Below are 26189 nucleotides of genomic sequence, written 5' to 3' on the forward strand. Positions count from 1 at the left end.
AAGTGAGTGAGAACCAGTCATGACTGAGGCTTTTGGAACTCCAAAGCCAAGAAAGTTTTTATTTTGCTTCAAGAAATAAGAAAGCCATGGAAAGATTTGGACCTGAGAAACAAAATAGGCTGTGCTGTTGCCGGCCGTGAGGGGAATGCGCTGTTGAAGCTGGGAGACTGAGCATTAGTGTGGAGGTGATGGGACGTGGAAGGAGGAGGAGGGGACTGAGAGGAGTTGTTGAATGGGGGAAGGATCAGAACCTCCATGAGCCTCCATAATCTAGAGGAAGGCAGACTTGGGCAGCAAGCCTCTAAATTCCCAAGAGGAAAGATTCAAGAATAAGACTGGGAGAAAATGTAATTAAGAATTTATGTAGGAGATTAATCTTTTAGAACAGATCCTCACCTCTAATTTGGTACTTGAAGAGAATGCTAAGGGGAGGTACTCCTCGCTAAGATTTCTCATTCTTTGCAACATTGAGTTTTCATTTTGCCCAAGTCTAGTTTCTTAAGTGCTTTCATCACTGAATTCTAAACTCATTCTTTTTCTAGGGGCCAGCAAATATAGATGTTGCTCCAGGAGCTCCCCAGGAAAAGAGTAGAATGCTCAGGAAGAGTGATCCTGGAGAACTGAGGGAGTCACAGCTAAGGTGGGGAGCAGGTCGTGACCCCGGAGCATGCACTGAGGGTACAGAAATGAGGCCATCATCTAGGTTGCACTGGAGTCCACTGCATGGATTTAACATCTTTTTATCTCATTGGCATCACAGAATTGATGTGAGGATGAAATAGGAATAATTATAAAAAGTTGCATGGGAAGAGTTTGTAAAGCAGAAACAGTAATACCACACATACCACTAATCCTGTGGCATTCAAATGAAAGATATTCAGTCAATCCCTTAAATATCTTAAGGGATTTTCTGCAGCTTTATTTAATCTCTCTACAGCTATACTTTAAAATACTCTTTAGCTTTATATAAGCTTCTATAAATTTACCTGCTTTATAACCTTATAAAGACTTTGAATCCCTTGGATTAGCACCTGTGTTCTGCATCTAGTGATGCTATTTGTTTTCCTTTTATTCGGAAGCTTTTCTGAAGCCCAGCAGCAGCTGTGCAACACTAAACAGGAGGTGAATGAATTGAGGAAGCGGCTGGAGGAAGAGCGAGACCAAAGAGTGGCTGCTGAGACTGCCCTCTCCGCGGCCGAGGAGCAGATCAGGCGGTAAAGGGCTGAGGGAGATACAGCCTCTATTCACTTCTGCTCCCTTCTGATCATACTTGTATAAATTTCAGTGGCCAGATTTGGGAATATTAGGATCTAATTCTCACAAGGAGATGGGTGCTACAGTGAGTTTGGGGTCAAGATAAGCCTCGCTACTCCACGTTCAGCCCCTCCATAGCATCCTGTTTGGCCCTGTTGCAGAGTGGAAACATGAGGTGGCTAATCAAGTGCTGCCCACCTGGGCCCCGTACTGCTGTTATCATGTTAGAACTCCACGTGCACTCTATAGTGCATATGGAACTCAAAGGGCTTGCAATTTAAAAGCAGCCAATACTGTCTGGCTCACCAATATGTATAAACATCTCATCCTTCCTCAGTCTAGCCTACACAAGTTGAAAGACAGACTTACACAGTACCAGACCATGCTGTCCCTGAAAAGTTTATCATACGGAGGAACAGACACAGGAGTGCTGTGCAGTCAAGCCTGGGTCTCAGGAAAACAGGCAGGATGGAGCTAGGCTGTGCATGTTCAGTTTTTCTTTTCAGACTCACAGATCAGGTTAAAGTCTTCCTTCTCTCCTGGAGAACTGTGTGTAACCTGCAGAGGGAAGCCAGGAACCCGAGTGGATATCCCTTTATATGGAGGGACCATCAGGAATAGAGTTTCATCCTCCCCACCACAATGAAACAGTGCATCCCTAGAGGCAAACGGTTCATCAGATGTACTATGTTACTTGCAGCCCCTTGGATATAGTTTTTGTTTTGGTTGAGAAACCATTAAGTGAATAAAGGCAGCTTCTTCAGTAACTGGAGAAGTTCCTGTGTTAAATAAACAACTCAGCAAAAACATGAAGCAGAAAGCAGTAGAGGCTGCCAGTATTTTAAGAACTAAAATGGTGTAATTCTAAGAACCCTACAAGTTTTCCTTGGTTACTTTTGCTTTTTAGCTTTTAATAAATGGAAAAAAAAATTTAGTGAGTTTCTCTGAATCAGATGTGTAGTGGAAAAAAAGATGAGTTTTAGGGACAAACCTGGATTTTGAATTCTGGCTCTACCTGTTACTGGCCCTACCACCACAGGCAAGTAATTTTACATAACTCTTTGAGCCTTACATTGAAGATAATAACACCAACCTCAAACCTGAGAATTCAGTGTATATGAAGCATCTGATATCTTGTAGGCAGTCAATTCCTGGTAGTTACTAGGAACCACCTTTTATTGCTGCTGAAAGAAACCTACCTGTCCATACACTGCTTGCGTGGGAGCAGGGTCTGTGAAAGGACCACCGCTGCAAGTTGCTTGTGCTACATCACGTGACCAGGTGACTAGGAGAAATTCACCTGATCAGCCTCTCACCCTGTGAACCAATGAACCAATGCCTTGCCCTTTTTTTTTTTTTTTTCTCAATACAGGTTGGAGCACAGTGAATGGGACTCCTCCCGGTCTCCTCTCATTGGCTCCTGTGGCACCCAGGAGCAGGCACTGTTAATAGATCTCACTAGCAGCAGCTGTCGAAGGGTATGCAGGGACACAGGATAAGAGTGGGCACTCTGCCATCAGGCAGGCCTGGCTGTGGTGAGGACAAGGGGTTGAGGAGAAGGAAAGTGGAAGTCTGGGCCCTGAGAGGCTGAGAGGTCTAAGATCCTAAAGGGATGGAGGGTTGAAAGAAGTAGAATTTGCCAAGTTGTTGACCCCATAGGAGCTTTTTCTCAGGAGACCTCTTTTTTGCAGTGGTTGGAGGGGAAAGGGACATATTCCTATAGGGTGACACTCTCTGACTTTGAGTTTCTCCTTTCAGACCCGGAGCGGTGCTGGCTGGAAGCGGGTTGCGCGCTCACTCTGTCATTCGCGGACTCGTGTGCCCCTTCTCGCACTCGTCTACTTCCTCATGGTTCACGTCCTCCTCTTTCTGTGTTTCACAGGCCATCTGTAAACTTAGTTCTCACCTTTGGACCACTTCCCTCAGAACTAGGAATCACCCTCACCTCTAACATCAAAACCATCAATTCCAGTGGGACAGCCTACCCCCTGACAGGTCCTCTCTCCAACTCCACAGAAAGTGCCTGCAAAAACAGAGATGGGCATGAGCACAGGGTAGAGCTGCAGGGACCAGCACGTCTTTGTCCTTTTGCTGTGCAGGGCCTGAACACTTCTGCATCATCTGAGTAGGCACCATGGCTCATGGTTGAGCCCAGTATTTATTCAGGTTTGGCAGGGCCCTGATCTTCTGTGGGCTGTGAAAGATGCTGTGGAATGTCTTTCAGCCAGGAGAATCGTTCCAATAAGCTGAATAATCTGAAGTCCAGTATCATTTTGATTGATACTTTCTTTGCCTTATTTATATTTTTTTCTTGCATCAGAAGGAAGGTGGAACTGCCAGGAACTAAGTCCTGGGGAACAGTCTCTCACAGGATAGCCGATCAGGTCTCACAGAATAGGGTGGGAGCTGAAGACTCCCAAGGGGTTTTAGCTTTTGGGTCACAGGAGGACAGCATCTCCTTCCTTGGCTGCTCAGATGTAATTAGAGTGAGGTTTGTGGGCCTGGACTGTGAGGATAGGATGCCATTGCTGTGCCCTCGATCACATGTACACTAGGGCTTTGAGTGGCCCATGCCTTTCCGTTCACTTGAAAGAAAGAACTGACTATGGATAGTGGATTCAGATTCTTGTCATTCCTACATTATCTGGATATGCCTTGAATGTGGACTCTACAACAGACAGTACACCAGGAGCCAGTGCTAGGGGAGGCCCTGACTTCCAGCCGGGGAGATGGGACTGGTCTAATGCTCACTCCTAGCTTCTTGATGCATCGAGCTACTCAGCTATTGATGACAGTCACTCCAGTTTCTCAGCCCCATAATTATCTGCCCTCTGTGGTAACAGAGCTGAGAAAAATGGAGGAAGATATAGACAAGGCAGAATATCTAAATCTAAGCCTGAGAAAAATAGCCAGAGTTGACCTCCGTCTGTGCCTGCTCCCCGCCCCCCCTCCCCACCCCCCCGACCGGCACTCTGGTTATATGTTCTCAGTGTGCGCATGATGCAGTTCCTGTGCTCTCACCACCCCCAGAGGAGAGAGAACAGGTGGACTGACTGAACTGCTCTAATCCTTTGTCCTGTGGTGACCAAATCTTGGTCACAGCAATCCAGAAACTTCCCTGAACAACTGTAAATTAATAAAATTATTTTCAGAATGAAAATTGTGGTAATGTTTGCATATGGATGAATGTATGTAAACACTGGTGCTTACATACATGTGTTTGCTTGTTGCAGGGAGGAGGGTAAATAGGGGAAGTTGGGATGGGTGGATTCAAGGGTAATAAGCTCTACATATTCAGGCTTCCTTCTCACTGGCCAACATCAGTAATAGCCAAACCCCAAGGTGATGAAGTGGAGAGCGGAAGTTTCAGCCTAATACTGAAACAAGCTGGACCTTAGGGCATGAGATTTACGCAGGTTCATGCCCGAGGCTGGGAAAACTCTTACCTGCTGCAGAGTGTAAACAGAAGGTCCCTAGCATCCCTTTGGGTGGGAGTGGGGAAGGGAAGTCTAATAGGGTATAAGAGGATGAGCATTCTTATGTTTTTATACTAAGTTGTTGCTTGGGAAAAGCTTAACTCTGTCAAAGTATAATATGTGAATCTAACCAAGTCGTCTTGGTTTCAAAGTCCATGCTCTCTGTGTGCTACCTCTCACAGCCTCTCATTAGGAATGAATTTGGGACATTTGCCGAGGAAAGACTGAGTTTCTTAGTGTCATCTCTGAATTATATGGTTTCTCTAAAATTCCTGGGTGTGTCAAAATATCTGGTCTGATCATTCCTATTTTTAACAATTAAATTCCAAATGATATAAAAAGTTATTTTCCTTTCCTAAAAATTTGCCCTTTCTTAAAACAACTTCAATGCTACCATAATAAATAGGTCATGAAGTAGGGGAGATCCCCCCAGGCATAGAATCCTTAGATTTGGAAGGGACTGAATGAAGCCTTACTATTTCTAATGCAGAAATGCCCTCTACATCTTGGACCAATGTCATCCAGTCTCAGCTTGAATCCATTGGGGACCTCAACAACTGAGCAAATCAGGTCAGAACTCCAGCTCAATCAAGATTAGGAGAGCCTAGGTCAGATACCATAACAAATGGCCTCAAATTCTCAGCTAAACAAAAGGATTATTTTTTAGTCAAAGACTCAAGTATCACAATGGCTGGCATTCTACTCGTGTTGTTCTCAGTTGGGGACCCTTGCACTCAGTGACCCAGGCATCAGAGGAGCCACTCAAGGACTACAGGTGGCCTTGGTGGGCAGTGAGCGAGAGCATGGCAAAGCTCGCCCTGGCCACACAGTCTGCACCCCAAAGGGATGTGTTTCATTTTGCATATTTCACTGGCTAAAACAAGTCACCTGAGCAAGTCTGGCTTTAAGAGGGTAGGGAAGGACAGCAAATCTGAAGAAGAATAGAGAACACACGAGCTGCCTTGCTCTGGTGCCACCTAGTTTGCTCTGACTTCTTCCTACTGACGAAACGAATCTTCATGCTGGTTAGCCCAGCCTCTTCACTGTCCCCTAAACACTCTGCACCTTTCTTCGTCCATGCCTGGCCTTTCCCCTGTAACTTCTTTCCATTCAGTTGATCAATGTTTATTTGAATATCTAGTATATATAAATCCCAGTTTCAAATGCTGTGGATAATGAAGAAGGGAGTTTCTTTTTAAATCTACCCTTCAAAATCCACACAAAAAATTTTCCTTTCAAGCCTTTATTGATTACTCTAGCCCATGCCAAATTCTCTGAATCCCTTTACTGTATCAGATGCAACTGCCTACTTATTTAGGACACAAATGCTGTTCTACAGCATTCTTTGATGTGTTTTCTGGTTGAATATTTTGCTTGCCTGACCAAATAAGAGCAGCATTCCCATGACTCTCAAAGCCTTACAAAAGACTAGCACAGAAGCATTTAATCTTTTTTCTACATGCCTAAGCAGAAGGAACTGACTCAAACTTCAGGAAGTAGCTGTGAGGACAGGGTGTCAGGAAATGACAGAAAACCTGAATACGGAACTGAAGCAGTAGCTCAAGACTTCTTGCTCTGAAGTGGCAGCCCAGAGAGGGAGCCGGTGTCGACGGGAAGAGCTGGGAGCTTAGAACAGACGCACTCTTGGAGGTGGGTACTTGGAGCAGTGGGAAAGGTGGGAAGCACAGGGAAAGAGGTGAAATAAGAGGAAGTTACCCGGCCCTCAGTCCTCCGTGAGATGAAGTCACTGCTAGTGAGCTTTTAACCTTTTATGGCCGGAAGGCCTGGGTATGAGTGGTAGTGGGTAATGAGCATCTGAGGGTGGAAACAGAAATGGGGGCTGGAGCCCAGGGAATGAGATTCAGCAACCGTCCAGGACTCCTGGTTTCTGTGGACCATCTACAAGCCCTCTCTAAGGCCTGTTGCTCCCAGATACTGAGCTGGGAGGAGAACCACAGGAGATGAAGACAAAGTCTCTACCCTTGGAGAGCATAAGATCTAGCAGAGATGAAACCCACACAGAAGATGTTGTAACAGATCAGGAAGTAGCTGCTAATGTACACCAGTGCTGAGAACCGAGTGCCAGTGGAGGCCAAATGAGCGCATGATGGTTTGACTGGGGCTGGTTTCTGTGATTGTAGGCTTACAGAATCCCGGCCTGTCAGAAATAGAGGGGACTTAGTGGATTCGTTAAGTTAACCTCTTCATTTATTTTCCATTGGGGAAGACTGAGTATCAGAGATGTTCAATGATTTACCAAATATTCAAGTTAATATTTGTAAATTGCCTAGCCCGGTTCTTGGCAAATAACTACATACTTTCTCAGTTCCCACAGGAGGCTTAGTAACAGAGATGGGGCGATCTGACCCCAAGTCCATGTACTTTACTGATGTGTAAGGCAGCCCCCTGATTAGGCCCTTGGTTGTGCCTGCCGTCCTGGGTACCATGCCTCACCAACTTACTCTCTGGTCCCCCACCTCTAGATAGCACCTCTCACTTCCTATTTCTGTTCAGGAGCTCAAGGGACTGAATTGTCTCTGTGTCAGAAATATCCCTTTGTTTCAAAAAAATGCACAAGGATGTGAGGTTTACAGGAGAGTCAGACTGAGACCTTGGAGGAACAGCAGGAAAGACGACAGGATCATCATTGCTCCCTCATTGCAATGTTTGCATTATATTTCAGAATGCAAAATATTTCAGAAACTTCTCTTTTCCAGTTTTCATTGGGAAGTCCTTCTGTTGCAGAGCAGCCCAGGAGCTGGGACCATAGGTCTTGTCTGCCTGCCGCCACCACCCCGCACCATCCGTAACTGTTGCCTCACGGGAAGGCAGAGCTGATCTCAGCAGTGACTCATCCCACAGTTCAGCTGATTCAGTCAGTACTTCTCCAGTGTCCTCTTTGCATCTCTTTAACCAATCTACCCCCAAATTTCCCTTGGGCTGGTTACCAAGAGGTTTCTCAAAGAGGATGGAGAAGGATGTTTTTAAGTGGAAAGGAAAATCAGAGAGTCTGAGGGCCTGGGTGGAGACACTGCAGAGTCCTAGGAGTGGTAAGAGGGTCTCCTTGAAGAGAGTGCGGAGCATGGGGAAAGACTCCAGGGGGGTGAGAAGTCTGAGCAGGGGAGGATGGGCAGGGGAGTTGCCAGCTAGCAAGTGGTATGAGGGTCAAGAATTCTCAGTGGCCAGCAGAGCTGATGAGCACCGTCCATTGTTTGCTCTTCACACTAAGACCCAGGACCTACAGATGCAAAGCAACTGTGCAGCTCCTCCTCATGCCTGATAGGCAGGGCTGATGTAAACCCTGGGCATGCCTCAGTAGAATGACCGTTTGGCACTCCTTCAAACTAGTGTTCCCTGAATTTTTCCTTATCATGTATTAAGTTAATACAAATCTAATAACTCTAAATGTTCAAAATAAGGGATTTATTGCATGCTATTTTTTGAACCAGTTACCTACTTTAGAAATATAATTGAGGTAATTTTTTTAAATTTGAAGAATAAATTACTTATTCCCAGCAAATAATGCTTCCCCACATGGTATTCAGTGCAGGGATTTCAGCTGACTGCCTTACTGATCTCATGTACCTGTCAGTGGCTGGCTGGTCTTAGATTGTGGGTGGACAGGACTTACACTGGGGTCCAGAAAAATTCTCAATAGAGTTACACAGATTGTAGAAAGAAGTGTAGATGTTCATCTTAACAGAAGCTGTCATATGTAGAAACCTGAGTGAAATGGTGCTATAATTCTAGGGTTTGATTACTGCTTCAAGGTACTGCCTTGCTGGCTTCTTGACACAAATGATCCCAGCAATTTTGACACCCAGGTTATGTAACATTACCCAAGCCCATAAGGACTTCTCTCCAGGCTCAGGTGTTCCCAGGCCATGCTAGTTTGTCTTAACTAAATCCCCATTCCCCCTTCTCTGAGCAGAAGTGTTTTCCTTAAACTCCCATCTGCTTTACCTCACCTTCTATTTTCTTCCAAGAAAAAAATTGCAAGAAACATTGGGCTGCTATACATTGACTTCGGCATTCTTGTTTTTCCTCCTCTTCATATTTCCCCCCTCATTATTCCTATCTTCTGTTACCCTCAGATGTGGAAATCTGTGGTAGGGCATGATGTATCTGTTTCCGTGGAGACCCAGGCTGATGACTGGGACACAGATCCTGACTTTGTGGTGAGTTTGGAAATAGCTTTGCTTGGACAGTGAGAGGTGGGAGAGGTATCCAGGCCACTCTAACCTTTGAGGAAGTTCAGAAAAGGACAGCCTGGGATTGAGATAGCCCTCATGGTGGAACGGACTGGGAAGACAGCTGGCTGTCATAAGTGGGGCATGCACGATTGCCGGCATCGAGGAAGGAGATGGGTGCGGAAGACTTTGAACTTCTGTGATTGACAGTCTATGACCAGACATGCTGAAGGGGAAGAGCAGGTTAACGTGGGTCTCCTTTGGCCTATGAGCCAGGACTTGGGCTAGAAGTGTGATTCGTGGGCATTCAGAAGTTGTAGAAAACCTAAAGGGGAAAAAAGCCTGAGGGATTCAGAGTATGAAGGGGGTTTCAGAGCCCCCTAGTTTGTTTTATTTTATTTTTTACCAATTTACATTCCCACCAACAGTGCACAAGGGCTCCCTTTTATCTACATTCTTGCCAACATTTACCTTTTTTTTTTTTTAAATAGCCATTCTAACCTAGTGTGAGGTAATATAACCTTGTGATTTCAATTTGCATTTCCCTGGTGATTAGTGATGTCGAGCACTTTTTAACATACCTGTTGGTCATTGGTATATCTTTTTTGGAGAAATATCTGTTCAGTTCTCTTGCCCATTTTTTATTTAGTTTTGTGCTATAGAGTCATAGGAGTTCCCTATGTATTCTGGATATTAATCTTTAATTGTATGTATATTTTTATTTGCAAATATTTTCTCCTATTCCATAGGTTGCCTTTTCATTTTGTTGATTGTTTGCTGTTCACAGCTTTTGATCCCCAGTTTAATTTTAATATGGGCATCAGTGTGGGATAAACAGAGGAGTCTTAAGACCCTGACTGAAGGAGGCAGCAGATGCCAGGGACATGGGGGCATGTGTGTCAACTGTAGGGCCTCTCTCAGTGTCCACACCTCTTGCCATCACTTACTGCTGAGTGCTGTCTTTTGCAGAATGACATCTCTGAGAAGGAGCAACGGTGGGGAGCTAAGACCATCGAGGGCTCTGGACACACAGAACATATCAAGTAGGTGTCCCTACAGAACATATCAAGTAGGGGGGAGGGTAGGAAAGGGGTGTTGGAAGAGCCCAGGTAAGCTTGGAGACTCAAGGGGGAGGGGAAGGAGGAAGGAAAGAGAAGGTAGTCCATGTCTATGTGTCTTTATTTTTGTATTTCTTGAATTTGTCCTTGTGTGCCCCTCTGTGCATCATGGTGCGTTTCTCTTTCATGTCTCTCCTTGGCCCCACACCCATTATCTCTCTTTTATTTCTAACAACTGTGCTATTTCCCCAAGTTCTATAATAAAGGATTCAGAGAGGAAATGGCTCAAATGCTGAGGTTGTATCTCTCTATCCCCATTTATCCATCCATCTATTATCTATCTATTCATCTACATAAATATAAATGTGTATCTAGAATGTAAGATGGACCAAAGAGGATTCAATAAAATGTCAAGGTAAAGAACTCAGAATAAATATTGTAAATGGAGGGCAATATCAGGTCCCACACCTGGCCTGAACAACTTTTAAAATAAACATTTGTATTTGGCTACTCAACAGAAGTTGGAAGCTATGAATGGTAATATAAAAAAAAGTGACACTTGAAAAGTCTGTTGATTAAAACTGTGTTAGTAATGGTGTTCAGGGGTCTGAAAGATTATAGCTCAGTATTTAACCAGGAAAAAAGAAAAGCAAAACAAATAAAAAAACTCTTGATACCATAAGTGAGAAGGAACTTGCATACATGTCTAAGGGTTTCTGTGAATGTATTGCATGTTCATACTGAGACACTCATTCTTCTCTTCCATGAATTATTCAGGATCATATAACCAGGGTAATCTGCTTTGTATAGTATCAGAATGTCAGATGTTACCAGCAAGGTAGGCACAATAAACAGTAAAAAGAGGGCAAAAATAAAAAAAGCAAAAATCAATAACTACATACAAATTGGAAAAATTAATAATTTTAAGCTCCATTTTAACTTTTTCCCACATACTCTCACAACAGTTTCAACTTTTCTCCCCCTATAATCAAAAAATGCTGGTGGATGACCACATCACACAAATAACACACTATGAAAACCAGGCATGTGTTCATACAATAATATTCAATATTATGTGTCATTGTTTAATCTGATATAAATAGTTTAAGTTAAGAAATTGTAATAAATATTATTTTTAAACAAACTAAGCAGTTCTGGAAGCAGTTGGAGAGAGGAAAAAAATGGAACAGGATCATGCACAAAATTTCTTGATGCTCCTTTGTAGGGTCATAGATCCAAAACAAGTAGGACCTTTTTCCTTCTCTGAGTAAAGGTCACTCAGCCCTAGTGACCTGAGAACTGTTAAGATGAAGATAGAAACTCTCCTGGTACCTTTGCCCTCTCGTTGCCTGTCTCGTGCATAGTAAGAGTAGAACATTTGAAGGAAGACAAATTCCTGCCATGCTCTTAGGGAAAGAGTGTGAGTTTGGATATCAGATAGATTTAGATTCAATTCACAGCTCTGCCACTCTTGTGATGTGAATTTAGACATAAAACCTCTCTGAATCTCAGCTTATTTATTGTCAAAGGGGATATAATAACTGTCTCCTGCAGGTACATGGCTAGAATTCAATGGGCTAACATGTATCAATGTCCTAGGGCAGTACTTAGTACCTCTTAGCAGTTCAGTAATGTAATTTCTCTTTCCCATTAATATAAATTAGTTTAATCAGATTTTCTTACCCCAAACCTATCATAAACGTGTAAACAGATGACAGTCTTGCTTCTTCTAAAGTGCTCTTTACCCATACTGTTGAGTTATATAATTCAGGGTATATGTTACTCTGACTGGTGACCCCTGGAGTTGTAAAATGTGGTGACCTTGGATGTTTCCTTGTTAACCTAACTGGATCTATTTATCATAGAAGAAATGATGGAGACATTACATGAAACCCCGCTCCCTGCCCATTTACCCAGGCTAGTGTAAGACCCTCATCTTTGCTAGTAACTAGCCGGGTGACCTTGGACTTGTCACTTTCCTCTCTGATTCTCAGTTTTCTCATCAGAAGCAAAAAGACCTGTAGAGGAACTTCTGTTAGTAAGTCTCTAATATGCTGGGATTCTCCCTGGCTAGTGTGGGCTAAGCCGGTCTTTAGGGTCAGATGGGAATCGTTAAGGTCCGTGGAAAGGAAGGGGAAGTTGAAGAGAAGAACAGTAGCTGCAGAGCTAAGATGACTCAGAGCAGGACAGGAAGGAAGTGATTGTGGTTCTCACTGATCTCCCTACCTCCCCCATCACCACAATCTTTCTTTTGTAAGTCTGTCTAAAATAAATTTAGTGTGGGGAGTGGTATAGTAATCTGAAAGGATCAGAAGGTCCTTTCCATCCTTCATGTATTATACCTGGGTCAGGCAGCTCCAAGCCTAGTGTTTCCAAAACTGCCTGTTTTTCGAGGGCTGTTGCCCTTTCCTCCGTCTGCTCACCGTTCTTGCCCTCTCATGCTCACGGGCCTCTTTACAGTCAGTATATCCCAGGGAACCCCAGCTTCTTATCACTGTAGATTAATTGTGCTAGAATTTCATGTAAATGGAATAATATAGAATGTACTCTTTTGTGTCTTTCTTCTTTCACTCGGCATGCTTTGGAGATCTAACCATTTTATTGTCTAGTTACATCCCATTGTATGGATATACCATTGTTTGGTTTATCCAGTACCCTATTGATGGACATTTGGGTTATTGACAATTTGGAGTTATTACAAACAAAGCTGTCATGAACATTTGGGTCCAAATCTTTTCAGTGACATGCATTTTTATTTCTCTTGAGAAATATCTAGGAGTAGAATTGTTGAGTCATATAATAAGTATGTTTAACTTTTAAAGAAACTGCCAAACCGTTTTCTGAAAGGAATTTACTATTTCTCATTTCTACCAATAGGTAATGAGTTTCAGTTTCTCCACATATTTATCTACACTTGGTACTGTCAGTATTTTTCATATAGCCACTCTTGTGGATATGTGATGATTTTAATTTGTATTTTCCCAATGACTGATTTTATTGAGCATCTTTCATGTGCCATTCATGTATCTCCATATATCTTCATTTTCAAATGTCTGTTCAAATCTTTTTCCTTCTTTTAAAATGGATTGTTTACATTTTTATTGAGTTTTAGGAGTCCTTTATATGTTCTGGATGCAAATCTTTTGTGAGGTATGTGTTTTATAAATATTTTCTTCCGTAGTGTAACTTACCTTTTCATTTGTATTACTGGTATCTTTGGAAGATCCAAAGATATGAATTCTGATGAAGTCTAATTTACCAAACTTTTTTATAGTTAGTACTCTATGTGTCTAAGAAATTTTTGCCTACCTCAATATTACGAAGTTTTTTTCTTTTGGGAGATTTATTATAATATATAAGTAAGAGCTGTATATATTTTGAAGTTGAAATAATAATTTAATTTCTTGAAACCTGTCCCAAATAATAAATGAACAAAAAAGTTATGGAATATTTTGTAGCTTTAAAAATTATGATTAAGAGCAATGATAAATATCAAAAATGTTATGAAAACATTAAAGCTTAAAGCAGAATATAAAATGGCATGTGATTATATAAAAGCCACAAGAGAAGACAGACTAAAAGGCAATAAACAAAATCAGGAATAATTTTTGTGTTGTTAGAGTGAACAGGAACTTTTTACCTTCAGCATTTGCGTTATTTCCTACTGTTCAGAAAATCTATTAACACTGATTATCATATTTAAGAGACTGAGTCCCAACCAAAAACCGAATGGCAGGTATTTCTGCAGTTTGAGGTGTCAGAGCATGTGCCTGGAATACCTGCCCAAACAGCTACTCACAGATCTAAAGCCCAGTCCTCAGAGCAATGAAGATTTTACCCTATAGTTTGTTCAAAATAATTTCTAGTTTCGACATTTACATTTAAGTCTATGATCTATTTCAAATTAGCCTTGTGTACAGTATGCGGCAAAGATTGAGGTTCATTTTTTTCCATATGGATATTTCATTATAAGACTATTCTTTCCCCATTGTCTTACCTGGCGTCTTTGACCATATACATGTGGGTCTATTTCTAGATTATTTTATTGATCTGTATGTCTACCCTGAACCATACTATACTGCATTGATTATTGTAGCTTTATAACAAGTTATGAAATCAGGTAGTCCTCCAATTTTGCTGTCCTTTAAAAAAAAAAAGAAGCTTTTTACTATCCTAGGACTTTATATTTCTACATGTATTTTAGAATAAGCTAGTCAATTCCTACAGAAATGCCTGCTGGTGTTTCAATTGGCATTGCATTGAACCTATAGGTCATTTTGGAGAGAAGTGACATCTTAATGACTTTGAGTTTTCTGATCCATAAACACGGGACATCTCTTCATTCATTTAAGTCTTTTTTAATTTTTTCAGAAACATTTTTTAGTGTTCAGGGCTTGCAAATATTTCATTAAATATATGATAAAATATTTCATGCTATTTTATGTGTTAAGTGGTATTTATTTATTTATTTTTATTTCGGTATCATTAATCTACAGTTACATGAGCAACGTTATGGTTACTAGACTCCCCCCATTATCAAGTCCCCACCACATACGCCATTACAGTCACTGTCCATCAGCATAGTAAGATGCTATAGAATTACTACTTGGTTTCTCTGTGTTGCACAGCCTTCCCCATGCCCACCCCCTACATTATGTCTGCTAATCGTAATACCCCCTTTTCCCCTTATCCCTGCCTTCCCACCCATCCTCCCCAGTCCCTTTCCCTTTGGTAGCTGTTAGTCCATTCTTGGGTTCTGTGAGTCTCCTGCTGTTTTGTTCCTTCAGTTTTTTCTTTGTTCTTATATTGCACATAGGAATGAAATCATTTGATATTTGTCTTTTTCGGCCTGGCATATTTTACTAAGCATAATACCCTCTACCTCCATCCATGTTGTTACAAATGGTAGGATATGTTTCTTCTTATAGCTGAATAATATTTCATTGTGTATATGTACCACATCTTCTTTATTATCCATTCATCTACTGTTGGACACTTGGTTGCTTTCATTTCTTGGCTATTGTAAATTGGGCTGTGATAAACATAGGTGTGCATATGTCCTTTTCAAACTGGGCTGCTGCATTCTTAGGGTAAATTCCTAGCAGGGGAATTCCTGTGTCAAATAGTATTTCTATTTTGAGTTTTTTGAGGAACCTCCATATTGCTTTCCACAATGGTTGAATTAGTTTACATTCCCACCAGCAGTGTAGGAGGGTTCCCCTTTCTCCACATCCTCGTCAGCACTTTTTGTGGTTTGTCTTTTGGATGGTAGCCATCCTGACGGGTGTCAGGTGGTATCCCATTGTGGTTCTAATTTGCATTTCTCTGATGATTAGTGATGTGGAGCATCTTTTCATGTGTTTGTTGGCCATCTGAATTTCTTCTTTGGAGAAGTGTCTGTTCAGATCCTGTGCCCATTTTTTAATTGGATTATTTGCCTTATGTTTGTTGAGGTGCATGAGCTCTTTACATATTTTGGATGTCAATCCTTTATCGGATATGTTATTTATGAATATATTCTCCCATACTGTAGGATGCCTTTTTGTTCTATTGATGGTGTCCTTTGCCGTACAGAAGCTTTTCAGCTTAATATGGTCCCACTTATTCATTTTTGCTTTTATTTCCCTTGCCCAGGAGATATGTTAATGAAGAAGTTGGTCATGTGTATATTCAAGAGAGTTTTGCCTATGTTTTCTTCTAAGAGTTTTATGGTTTCATGACTTACATTCAGGTCTTTGATCCATTTCGAATTTACTTTTGTGTATGGGATTAGACAATGATCCAGTTTCATTCTCTTACAAGTAGCTGTCCAGTTTTGCCAACACCAGCTATTGAAAAGGCTCTCATTTCCTCATTGTATATCCACGGCTCCTTTATCATATATTAATTGACCATATATGTTTCAGTTAATATCTGGACTCTCTATTCTGTTCCACTGGTCTGTGGCTCTGTTCTGGTGCCAGTACCAAATTGACTTGATTACTTTGGCTTTGTAGTAGAGCTTCAAGTTGGGAAGCGAGATCCCCCCAGCTTTATTCTTCCTTCTCAGAATTGCTTTGGCTTTACATTCCCACCAGCTATGTAGGAGGGTTTCCCTTTCTCTGCATCCTTGCCAGCATTTGTTGTTCTTAGTCTTTTCAATGCTAGCCATCCTTACTGGTGTGAGGTGATATCTCATTGTGGTTTTAATTTGCATTTCCCTGATTATTAATGATATGGAGCATCTTTTCATGTGTCTGTTGGCCACCTAAATTTCTTCTTTGGAGAACTGTCTCTTCATATCCTCTGCTCACTTGTTAATTGGGTTATTTGATTTTTGGGTGTTGAGGCATGTAAGTTCTCTATATATTTTGGATGTTAACACCTTGTCGGATATGTCATTTACAAATATATTCTCCCATACTGTAGGATGCCTTTTTGTTTTGTTGATGATGTCCTTTGCTGTACAAAAAATTTTTAGTTTGATGTAGTCCCATTTATTCATTTTTGCTTTTGTACCCCTTTCTTGAGGAGACGGGTTCAGGAAGAGTTTGCTAATGCTTATACTCAGGAGATGTTTGCCTATGTTGTCTTCTAAGGGTTTTATGGTTTCATGACTTACATTCAAGTCTTTAATCCATTTCGAGTTTATTTTTGTGTATGGGGTTAAACAATAACCCAGTTTCATTCTCTTGCATGTAACTGTCCAGTTTTGCCAACACCAGCTGTTGAAGAGACTGTCATTTCCCCATTGTAGGTCCATGGCTCCTTTATCATATATTAATTGGCCATATATGTTTGGGTTAATGTCTGGGTTCTCTAATCTGTTCCACTGGTCCATGGCTCTGTTCTTGTGCCAGTACCAAATTGTCTTGATTACTGTGGCTTTGTAGTAGAGCTTGACGTTGGGGAGAGAGATCCCCCCCACTTTATTCTTCCTTCTCAGGATTGCTTTGGCTATTCGGGGTCTTTGGCGGTTCCATATGAATTTTTGAACTATTTGTTCCAGTTCATTGAAGAATGCTGTTGGTAATTTGATAGGGATTGCATCGAATCTGTATATAGCTTTGGGCAGGATGGCCATTTTGACGATATTAATTCTTCCCAGCCAGGAGCATGGGATGAGTTTCCATTTGTTAGTGACCTCTTTTAATTTCTCTTAAGAGTGTTTTGTAGTTTTCAGGGTGTAGGTCTTTCACTTCCTTGGTTAGGTTTATTCCTAGGTATTTTATTCTTTTTGATGCTATTGTGAATGGAATTGTTTTCCTGATTTCTCTTTCTATTAGTTCATTGTTAGAGTATAGGAAAGCTACAGATTTCTGTGTGTTAATTTTGTATCCTGCAACTTTGCTGAATTCTGATATTAGTTCTAGTAGTTTTGCAGTGGAGTCTTTAGGGTTTTTTATGCACAATATCATGTCATCTGCAAATAGTGACAGTTTGACTTCTTCTTTACCAATCTGGATTCCTTGTATTTCTTTGTTTTGTCTGATTGCCATGGCTAGGACCTCCAGTAACATGTTGAATAACAGTGGGGAGAGTGGGCATCCCTGTCTTGTTCCCGATCTCAGAGGAAAAGCTTTCAGCCTCTTGCTGTTCAGTATGATGTTAGCTGTGGGTTTATCATATATGGCCTTTATTATGTTGAAGTATTTGCCCTCTATGCCCATTTTGTTGAGAGTTTTTATCATGAATGGATGTTGAATTTTGTCGAATGCTTTTTCAGCATCTATGGAGATGATCGTGTGGTTTTTGTTCTTTTTGTTGATGTGATGGATGATGTTGATGGATTTTCGAATGTTGTACCATCCTTGCATCCCTGGAATTAATCCCACTTGATCATGGTGTATGATTCTCTTGATGTATTTTTGAATTCCGTTTGCTAATATTTTGAGTATTTTTGCATCTATGTTCATCAGGGATATTGGTCTGTAGTTTTCTTTTTTGGTGGGGTCTTTGCCTGGTTTTGGTATTAGGGTGAAGTTGGCTTCATAAAATGAGTTTGGGAGTATTCCCTCCTCTTCTATTTTTTGGAAAACTTTAAGGAGAATGGGTATTTTGTCTTCTCTGTATGTCTGATAAAATTACGAGGTAAATCCATTTGGCCTGGAGGTTTTGTTCCTGGGTACTTTTTTGATTACTGATTCAATTTCATTGCTGGTAATTGGTCTGTTATGATTTCCTGTTTCTTTCTGGGTGAGTCTTGGAAGGTTGTGTTTTCTAGGAAGTTGTCCATTTCTCCTAGGTTTTTCAGCTTGTTAGCTATAGGTTTTCATAGTACTCTCTAATAATTCTTTGTATTTCTGTGGGGTCCATTGTGATTTTTTCCTTTCTCGTTTCTGATTCTGTTAATGTGTGTTGACTCTCTTTTCCTCTTAATAAGTCTGGCTAGAGGCTTATCTATTTTGTTTACTTTCTTGAAGAACCAGCTCTTAGTTTCATTGATTTTTTTCTATTGTTTTATTCTTCTCAATTTTATTTATTTCTTCTCAGATATTTATTATGTCCTTCCATCTGCTGACCTTAGGCCTCATTTGTTCTTCTTTTTCCAGTTTCGATAATTATGATGTTAGACTATTTATTTGGGATTGTTCTTCCTTCTTTAAATATGCCTGGATTGCTATATAGTTTCCTCTTAAGACTGCTTTTGCTGCATCCCACAGAAGTTGGGGCTTTGTGTTGTTGTTCTCATTCCATACATTGCTCAATCTCCATTTTAATTTGGTCGTTGATCCATTGATTATTTAGGAGCATGTTGTTAAGCCTCCATGTGTTTGTGAACCTCTTTGCTTTCTTTGTACAATTTATTTCTAGTTTTATACCTTTGTGGTCTGAAAAGTTGTTTGGTAGAATTTCAATCTTTTGGAATTTACTGAGGGTCTTTTTGTGGCCTAGTATGTGGTCTATTCTGGAGAATGTTCCATGTGCACTTGAGAAGAATGTGTATCCTGTTGCTTTTGTATGTAGAGTTCTATAGATGTCTATTAGGTCCATCTGTTCTAGTGTGTTGTTCAGTGCCTCTGTGTCCTTACTTATTTTCTGTCTGGTGGATCTGTTCTTTGGAGTGAGTGGTGTGTTAAAGTGTCCCAAAATGAATGCATTGCATTCTATTTCCTCCTTTAATTCTGTTAGTATGTTTCACATATATTGGTGCTCTTGTATTGGGTGCATATATGTTTATAATGGTTATATCCTCTTGTTGGACTGAGCCCTTTATCATTATGTAATGTCCTTCTTTATCTCTTGTTACTTTCTTCATTTTGAAGTCTATTTTGTCTGATACTAGTATTTCAACACCTGCTTTTTTCTCTCTGCTGTTTGCATGAAATATCTTTTTCCATCCCTTGTCTTTTAATCTGTGCATGTCTTTGGGTTTGAGGTGAGTCTCTTGTAAGCAGCATATAGATGGGTCTTGCTTTTTTATCCATTCTATTACTCTTTGTCTTTTGATTGGTGCATTCAGTCCGTTTGCATTTAGGGTGATTATTGAAAGATATGTACTTATTGCCATTCCAGGCTTTAAGTTTGTGGTTACCAAAGGTTCAAGGTTAGCTTGTTTCCTACCTTACTGTCTTACTTAACTCACTTATTGAGCTATTATAAACACAGTCTGATTTTTATTTCTCTCCCTTCTTATTCCTCCTCCTCCATTCTTCATATGTTGGGTGTTTTGTTCTGTGCTCTTTTTAGGAGTGCTCCTATCTAGAGCAGTCCCTCTAAGATACCCTGTAGAGGTTGTTTGTGGGAGGCAAAGTCCCTCAACTTTTGCTTATCTGGGAATTGTTTAATCTCTCCTTCAAATTTAAATGACAATTGTGCTGAATACAGTATTCTTGGTTCAAGGCCCTTCTGTTTCATTTCATTAAATATATCAGGCCATTCTCTTCTGACCTATAAGGTTTCTGTTGAGAAGTCTGATGAAAGCCTGATAGGTTTTCCTTTGTAGGTGATCTTTTTTCTCTCTCTGGCTGCCTCTAATACCCTGTCCTTGTCTTTGATATTTGCCATTTTAAATATTATATGTCTCAGTGTTATCCTCCTTGGGTTCCTTGTGTTGGTAGATCTCTGGGCTTCCATGGTCTGAGAGACTATTTCTTTCCCCACCTTGTGGAAGATTTCAGCTATTATTTATTCAAAGACACTTTCTATCCCTTTTTTTCTCTCTTCTTCTTCTGGTACCCCTATAGTACAAATATAGTTCCATTTGAATTGGTCCCACAGTTCTCTTAATATTCTTTCATTCCTAGAGATCCTTTTATCTCTCTCTGCCTCAGCTTCTCTGTATTTCTGTTCTCTGATTTCTGTTCCATTAACAGTCTATTGCACCTTATCCAATCTGTTCTTAAGTCCTTCTCTTCATTGTTTATTTTCTGTTATCTCCCTCTGGAGTTCTTTCCTTTGTTCTTGCATATTTCTCTGCAGTTCCATCAGCATAGTTATGAATTTTATTTTGAATTCTTATTCAGGAAGATTGGTTATATCTGTCTCACCAGGCCCTCTCTCTGTGGTTGTCTGAGTGATTTTTGACTGGACCAGATTCTTGTGCTTTTCATGGTGATAGAAGTGGTTGCAGGCAGGTGGCATGTGTGTAAACTGGGAGAACAAAGTCCCTTCCTGTTTGCTGGCTGCCTTGCCCTTCTCTGCTGTCTGTGCCAGTTAACGACATACCAGGAGCAGTCTCTGGGATAATCTTCTGAGCTGCTGTGGGTGCGGTGGCCCTTGGGATAGCCTAGGGCACTGCAGGGGGTCATGGACGTGCTGGGTGTGCTGTCCTGCGAGAATGGTGTCCCTTTGTGCTTTGCGGTACCTTGTTCTGGCTTCTGCTGCCTGTGCTGGGCAGCTGCGCACTGCCAGCAACCTCTGGTTCTGGCCTGGTTACCTGCACTCTGGGAGGAGACTCAGTGTGGTTGCTGTGGGTGGGGCTGCTTCCCCACTGATCTGCAGCTGTGGTGGGTCATCTGGTTTGCTTGCAGCACTGGCAGGTGGGAATAAATGGCAGGCTGCTTATTGCCATGAAGGGCTTTGGAGCTGCATTGCCACCCAGGGGTTTAGGATGCTTGAAGTTCCTTACGATTTGTAGGCTGCTGGGATGAGTGTGCCGGGATGATTTTCTCCAGCTGCTAAGCCCTTGTCCCTTTAAGACTTAAAAGTACGTGCTTTTCTTTTGTCCCAGGGGAGCCGGCTGTGGGGACCTGCTCACAGTCTCTGTCTCGGATTTTACTTTTCTGTTTCTCTAATATCTGGTACACCATGCAATGTGTGTCTGTGCTCCCAGTGCAGATGACTAGGGCTGGTTATTTAGCAGTCCTGTGCTTCCACTCCTTCCCCACTCTGATTCTTTTCCTCCCACTGGTAGGCTGGGGTTGGGGGAGTGCTCAGATCCCACCAGGTCATGGCTTTGTATCTTACCCTTTCATGAGAGGCTGAGTTCTCGCAGATGTAGATGTAGCCTGGCTGTTGTACTGTATCTCCTGGTCTCTCTTTAATTGTATTTTCAAAAATGTATATGATTTTGGGAGGAGATTTACACTGCCCTACTCATGCTGCCATCTTGAGCTGTCTCTCTCAAGTGGTATTTATTTTTAACTTTCAATTTCCAAATGTCCATGGCTAGTATGTAGAAATAAAATTGATTTTGATAGTGACCGTGTATCCTGTATACTTGCCAAATGTACTTAATAGTTCTAGTAGTACCTTTTTGGTAGATTCTTGAGGATTTTCTACATCTGTGATCATATCATCTGTGATAAAATCCTATAGTCTGAGTCACTCACCTATGTGATTTTACTTTGATAATAAGAACAAAAGATCTGTTCCTTCTCTTAGCTTATCTTTGAGGTCCTGGATTTTTCTTGGTTATCATAAACTGCATTGTTTTATCAATTCCAAGGTATTTTAAATCTTAAAATAGGCATCTGAGAGCTAATGTGTCAAAGTTTCTCAGGTATTCCATTTAGCACATTGAATTGTAATTTTTTGTTATTCTATCTCTTCCACCTGACCTCTATCTCTATACATTAGTCATCTTTGTGTTCTTAAAGCCCAACAGTGCCTTGCACTCATAAGTTCGTTATTATTTATAATAGTTAAATATGTGATTTATAATTATTAATTATAATTAAAAATTATAAATTATAGTTTATTTACTTAAAGTTTTATTTGAAATGTCATAACTTAATTTAAATAAACATTAATATTTAATTAATATTTATTGAATAAAGGAATTATGTATCTAAGACCTATTTAGCGTGGTTTCAGCTATATTCTAAAGAAATTTGATAAGAAGTTGGTCTTTGGCCCCAACATTTTCATTTAAATTATATTATTTATTGGCATGATCCTCTGACTAGCTCACTGTCATCCATTACGTGAATATTCCTGAATCTAATTTTACCGCTTTTAAAATTTGTTTCAACTATAATATAGTACTGATGTACTAATTACTAGACTCATTAAAATCTTACAGATTTTACTATTTGAAAGTAATGTTTAGCCTCATTTTCTTCATTCATCATCTGAATATTTTGGTTAGAAAAATCAGTCATTTAATGTTCTTGGAACCAAAACTGTCTTTACAACAGACATATCTAAAGTGTTGGTGGTGTTGAACTAGCAACACAGGATCTGTGCCTTCACTGCTGCCAGCGGGTTTAGAGCAGGCATGGGAACAGAGGGTTCTTCCAGTGCCTAGTTTAATTTCATCTGGTTCAAAGCCAGCTTTCTAAAATTAACTGTGACTAAAGCTGAGGAGGCTTTTTAAAAAGACCTTTGGCAGTCTTATGCTTCAAAGCCACCAGATGGATCTAGTCTTCCATGAAAGACGAAAATTTCTACTATGAGATGGCCCCTCTACCTATATCCACTATGTCTGGTTTTCCTGAGCTAGTGAGGTCTTAGTAACTAACTCAATTCCCTAAACCTCCATTTCTTCCTTCAAGAAGTAAAAATTTTCATTTAGGGTTCTCTTGCCCAAATATTTCTAAGAGCCCCCAGGGGTCCTTATATGTGTCCAAGTATCAGTCCTAATGGTCACTTATTGGTGCTGGTGCTGAGCTATCACTTCATATCCTCAAGCCCAACAGACAGGCAGAGGTGCTCCCCACCTTCATGGCGAAGGTGAGTGTGAAGTGAGGAGAATGTCTCCTTTTGGTGTTATAGTCTCTTGGGGATACAGGTGTCCCAAAGAGATTATTTGAGGTTTAAATAATTAAATAATTAGTGATAAGAATGAAATGTATTAGTTTTTACTTCTCTCAGGAATTATCAGATGTGGGGGCAATGGTGAAGGGTATTCATTTTGACAAGAAAATATACAAAATACTTAATGGGAAGAAAAATTTTCTAAGGCCGCATTTTTCATAACCATCATTTTTAATAACTTCCTAATAGGCCACTGGAAGGTAATATTGCAATTTACTTAACTATTCTCTAATTATTTGTCATGTAAATTGTTTCTTGGTTCTTGCTATTATATACAATGTTTCCATGAATATCATTAGATATTAAGCTTTGCCATATATAAAGTTATATATGGGGTAGGCTCCCAGGGCTAGAATGTGTGAGTAAAAGGATATACAGATATTTTTCTGCTTCTTGAGGTAGAGTACCTAATTACCAGAAAACAAATGCATTCAGAGAGGAAAATAACTTCCCAGTTACTAGACTATAGGTATCATTGCTGTCTGATAATTAGAATATTAAAAAATGGGACTAATTATCAGGTTAATTAGCAAAATAACAGACCAAAAGGAAATGCTACTGTCTTTTGAAGAGTTTAAATCAGGCTACAGTGTGCAGGCCACACTAATCTCTTACTCCTAGACACAGCACAGGTATACTTTAGGGGCTCAGGTTATTGCTAAAAATAAACAGAATACACCTCAAGATTTCCATTTTTCTGGAAAGGAGGGGTCATGGACATCCCTGTGCTAGGTGTGTCTATCATATGGTTACTTCTAGCATACACCAGCTGAGGAACAAAGTGTCAGAGGAGCATGATATTCTCAAGAAGAAGGAGATGGAATCTGGGCCCAAAGCATCCCATGGCTATGGAGGTCGGTTTGGGGTGGAAAGAGACCGAATGGACAAGGTAAGTTGAAAGGGAGATATTTGTTTAGAAGAAAGACAGATTGATTCATTTGTGTTGGCTTAAAACTTATTCAAAGTACAGTATTCATTTGCACCTTAAAATAGTATGTCCACATATTATTTATATCATATTTTTTCCTGATCTCAGCACATAAAATATAGATGGCAGAAAACAAGAGCCAAGAACTAGAAGGGCTGACCTATTGTAGGGCCAGCCAGAGTGTTAACTCCTGGGCTGACAAGTAAAGAAGGGAAAATAGGTTTAAAATCACTTACTACTTAAAAATGTTGTTTCTTATGTCTGCAACTTCTCTTATTTATTTTCTTTGCTGTATATTTAGTGTTCTTTTTGCATACATTTTTTCTGGTTCTTACATAGTGAATAAGTTCTTACATGGTGAACAGTGCAAGGACAGTCATATCACAGAAACTTTCGGTTTTGATCACGCTTCATGAACTATAAACAATCAAGTCAGATATGATTATTCATTTGATTTTTATACTTGATTTATATGTGAATCCCACAATTCTCCTTTATTTTATTTTTTTTTAATGAAACGCTGAAGTGGTAGGAGGATCAAAGCCTAGTTTGGCTACCCAGAAAACGAATTAAGATACGATATGAAGAAGAACTTCCAACATCAGCATCCTCTGGAAGAGTCACTCCAGAAGATGATCATTTTTGCATACATTTTATACATTATTTATGTGATGTGCACACAGGTGTGGAAAATATTGGTGTGAATTTATCCATTAGATGCCCTCAAATATAAATTTGTTTTTCCTTTACCCATTAGATACTATAAAAGTATGATAAAAAAATTCATGTACATTAAATCATATTTTCCATCGACTTTCCTAACCTCAAAGATAGAGATACATTTTTATAAGAAAAAAGATTTTCTCTTTAAGGAGGAAAAAAATCCAATGGAAGCCTTTAGTTCACCCTCAAGAAAAGTTTTGTCATTGTGTAAAGTGAAGTGTAGGTATTTAATTCTATTCTCCCACAAAATTCCCAGGAAAACAATAAAACAGATAAGCAGTCATTCATTCTTAAATTCAATGAGTGAAACTGACCTATGCAGACCCCAAAATACTGCAGAATGAGTTCTCAAGAGCTCATGGGGGCAGTGCTTCACATCAGTCTCAGTATTGATGGTGTTTTTCTCAGCACAGGATTGGAAATAGAAGATGAAGGAGAAGCTTTCTAAGTCTTCTTAGTTGAGACTCTGTAAGGTATCATTATTTCATTTGAAGTATTATTCAGTTCCCAGATTACTAAAGCATTCATATCTAAACATTATAAGAGACCTACCTTCCAAAACCAAACAGAAAATAAAGTAGTACATGGTGTCAAAAGTAGAGAGGAATAGAAAAGATTTAAGCTTATGCTATTTAAGTTACAGGATTGTCTACTAACCCCCTTTGGTATAAAGGGTCAGTCACTGTTAAATATTAGGGTTCAGAAGCACTTCTGAAATTTGATGGTCAGACAGAAACAAAAATCCAGAATGAAAGCACCAGGTGTTTTTGTGAAATATTCAATCCTGGCCATGGCTTCTGGTCAGTCCCCTCTGGTCTCCCTGGTAACTACCCTCATTTCTATGTCGGTGCACAAATTCTTTGTTTTCACTGACCTTTTGTTCCTGGTTTAACATTGCTCTGTCTACCTAGTCTTTGTCCTTCCAGCCCCCGCCCATCCGATGGGAGTTCCCTGAATGAGGGGTTCCTAGGAGTGTTGAAGGAGAATCAGATGTGCAAGGCTTCCATCCTTGCTTTCCCATCACGCGTTCCTCAGCACCTCTGGTAGAGGCCATGAGTCTGACCCAGAATGGGATTTCTCACATTCTTATGCCCATCCCATCTCAGACTTGTTTTACTTTTTCATGGTCATTTCTCTCTTGTCACTCATTCCATCCTTGATTTGTCTCAGAGTGCTCTGGGCCATGAGTATGTCGCTGACGTGGAGAAGCACTCTTCTCAGACTGATGCTGCCAGAGGCTTTGGGGGCAAATACGGAGTTGAGAAGGACAGAGCAGACAAGGTAAGTGACAGCTGTCTCCTCACACTACCCAACTCATATCACGTGGGACTCAACAGCACTCACCTGGACCGTGGCCTCTGCTTCTGTGGGAAGACAGGGC

The 26189-nt window shown here is 40.4% G+C and overlaps 2 protein-coding genes across 15 annotated transcripts in view; both read left to right on the plus strand.

Moving 5' to 3' along the window:
- Positions 1 to 4414, plus strand: part of GOLGB1 (golgin B1) — a 103494-nt gene extending 99080 nt beyond the window's left edge. For 10 of the 13 annotated variants that reach the window (XM_017676562.3, XM_017676572.3, XM_017676592.3 and 7 more), the window contains 4 exons: positions 543 to 640; positions 1080 to 1214; positions 2627 to 2732; positions 3013 to 4414. In XM_017676562.3, coding sequence (XP_017532051.3) covers positions 543 to 640; positions 1080 to 1214; positions 2627 to 2732; positions 3013 to 3147 — 474 coding nt within the window. In that variant the 3' untranslated portion in view covers positions 3148 to 4414. Of the gene's footprint in view, positions 1 to 542; positions 641 to 1079; positions 1215 to 2626; positions 2790 to 3012 lie in introns of those variants that run through there. The other 3 variants (XR_005059909.2, XR_005059910.2, XM_017676608.3) reach the window with 2 other exon arrangements.
- A 1528-nt stretch (positions 4415 to 5942) lies between these two features.
- HCLS1 (hematopoietic cell-specific Lyn substrate 1) overlaps positions 5943 to 26189 on the plus strand; it is a 34042-nt gene continuing 13795 nt past the window's right edge. Inside the window, exons 1-6 of one of the 2 annotated variants that reach the window (XM_017676546.3) lie at positions 5943 to 6380; positions 7448 to 7605; positions 8825 to 8908; positions 9890 to 9963; positions 23917 to 24046; positions 25979 to 26089. In XM_017676546.3, the coding sequence (XP_017532035.1) occupies positions 8825 to 8908; positions 9890 to 9963; positions 23917 to 24046; positions 25979 to 26089 (399 nt within the window). In that variant the 5' untranslated portion in view covers positions 5943 to 6380; positions 7448 to 7605. The remainder of the gene's footprint in view (positions 6381 to 7447; positions 7606 to 8824; positions 8909 to 9889; positions 9964 to 23916; positions 24047 to 25978; positions 26090 to 26189) is intronic. The other variant, XM_017676537.3, reaches the window with a different exon arrangement.

Source organism: Manis javanica, chromosome 3, assembly GCF_040802235.1.
Source record: "Manis javanica isolate MJ-LG chromosome 3, MJ_LKY, whole genome shotgun sequence".
Taxonomy (NCBI): domain Eukaryota; kingdom Metazoa; phylum Chordata; class Mammalia; order Pholidota; family Manidae; genus Manis; species Manis javanica.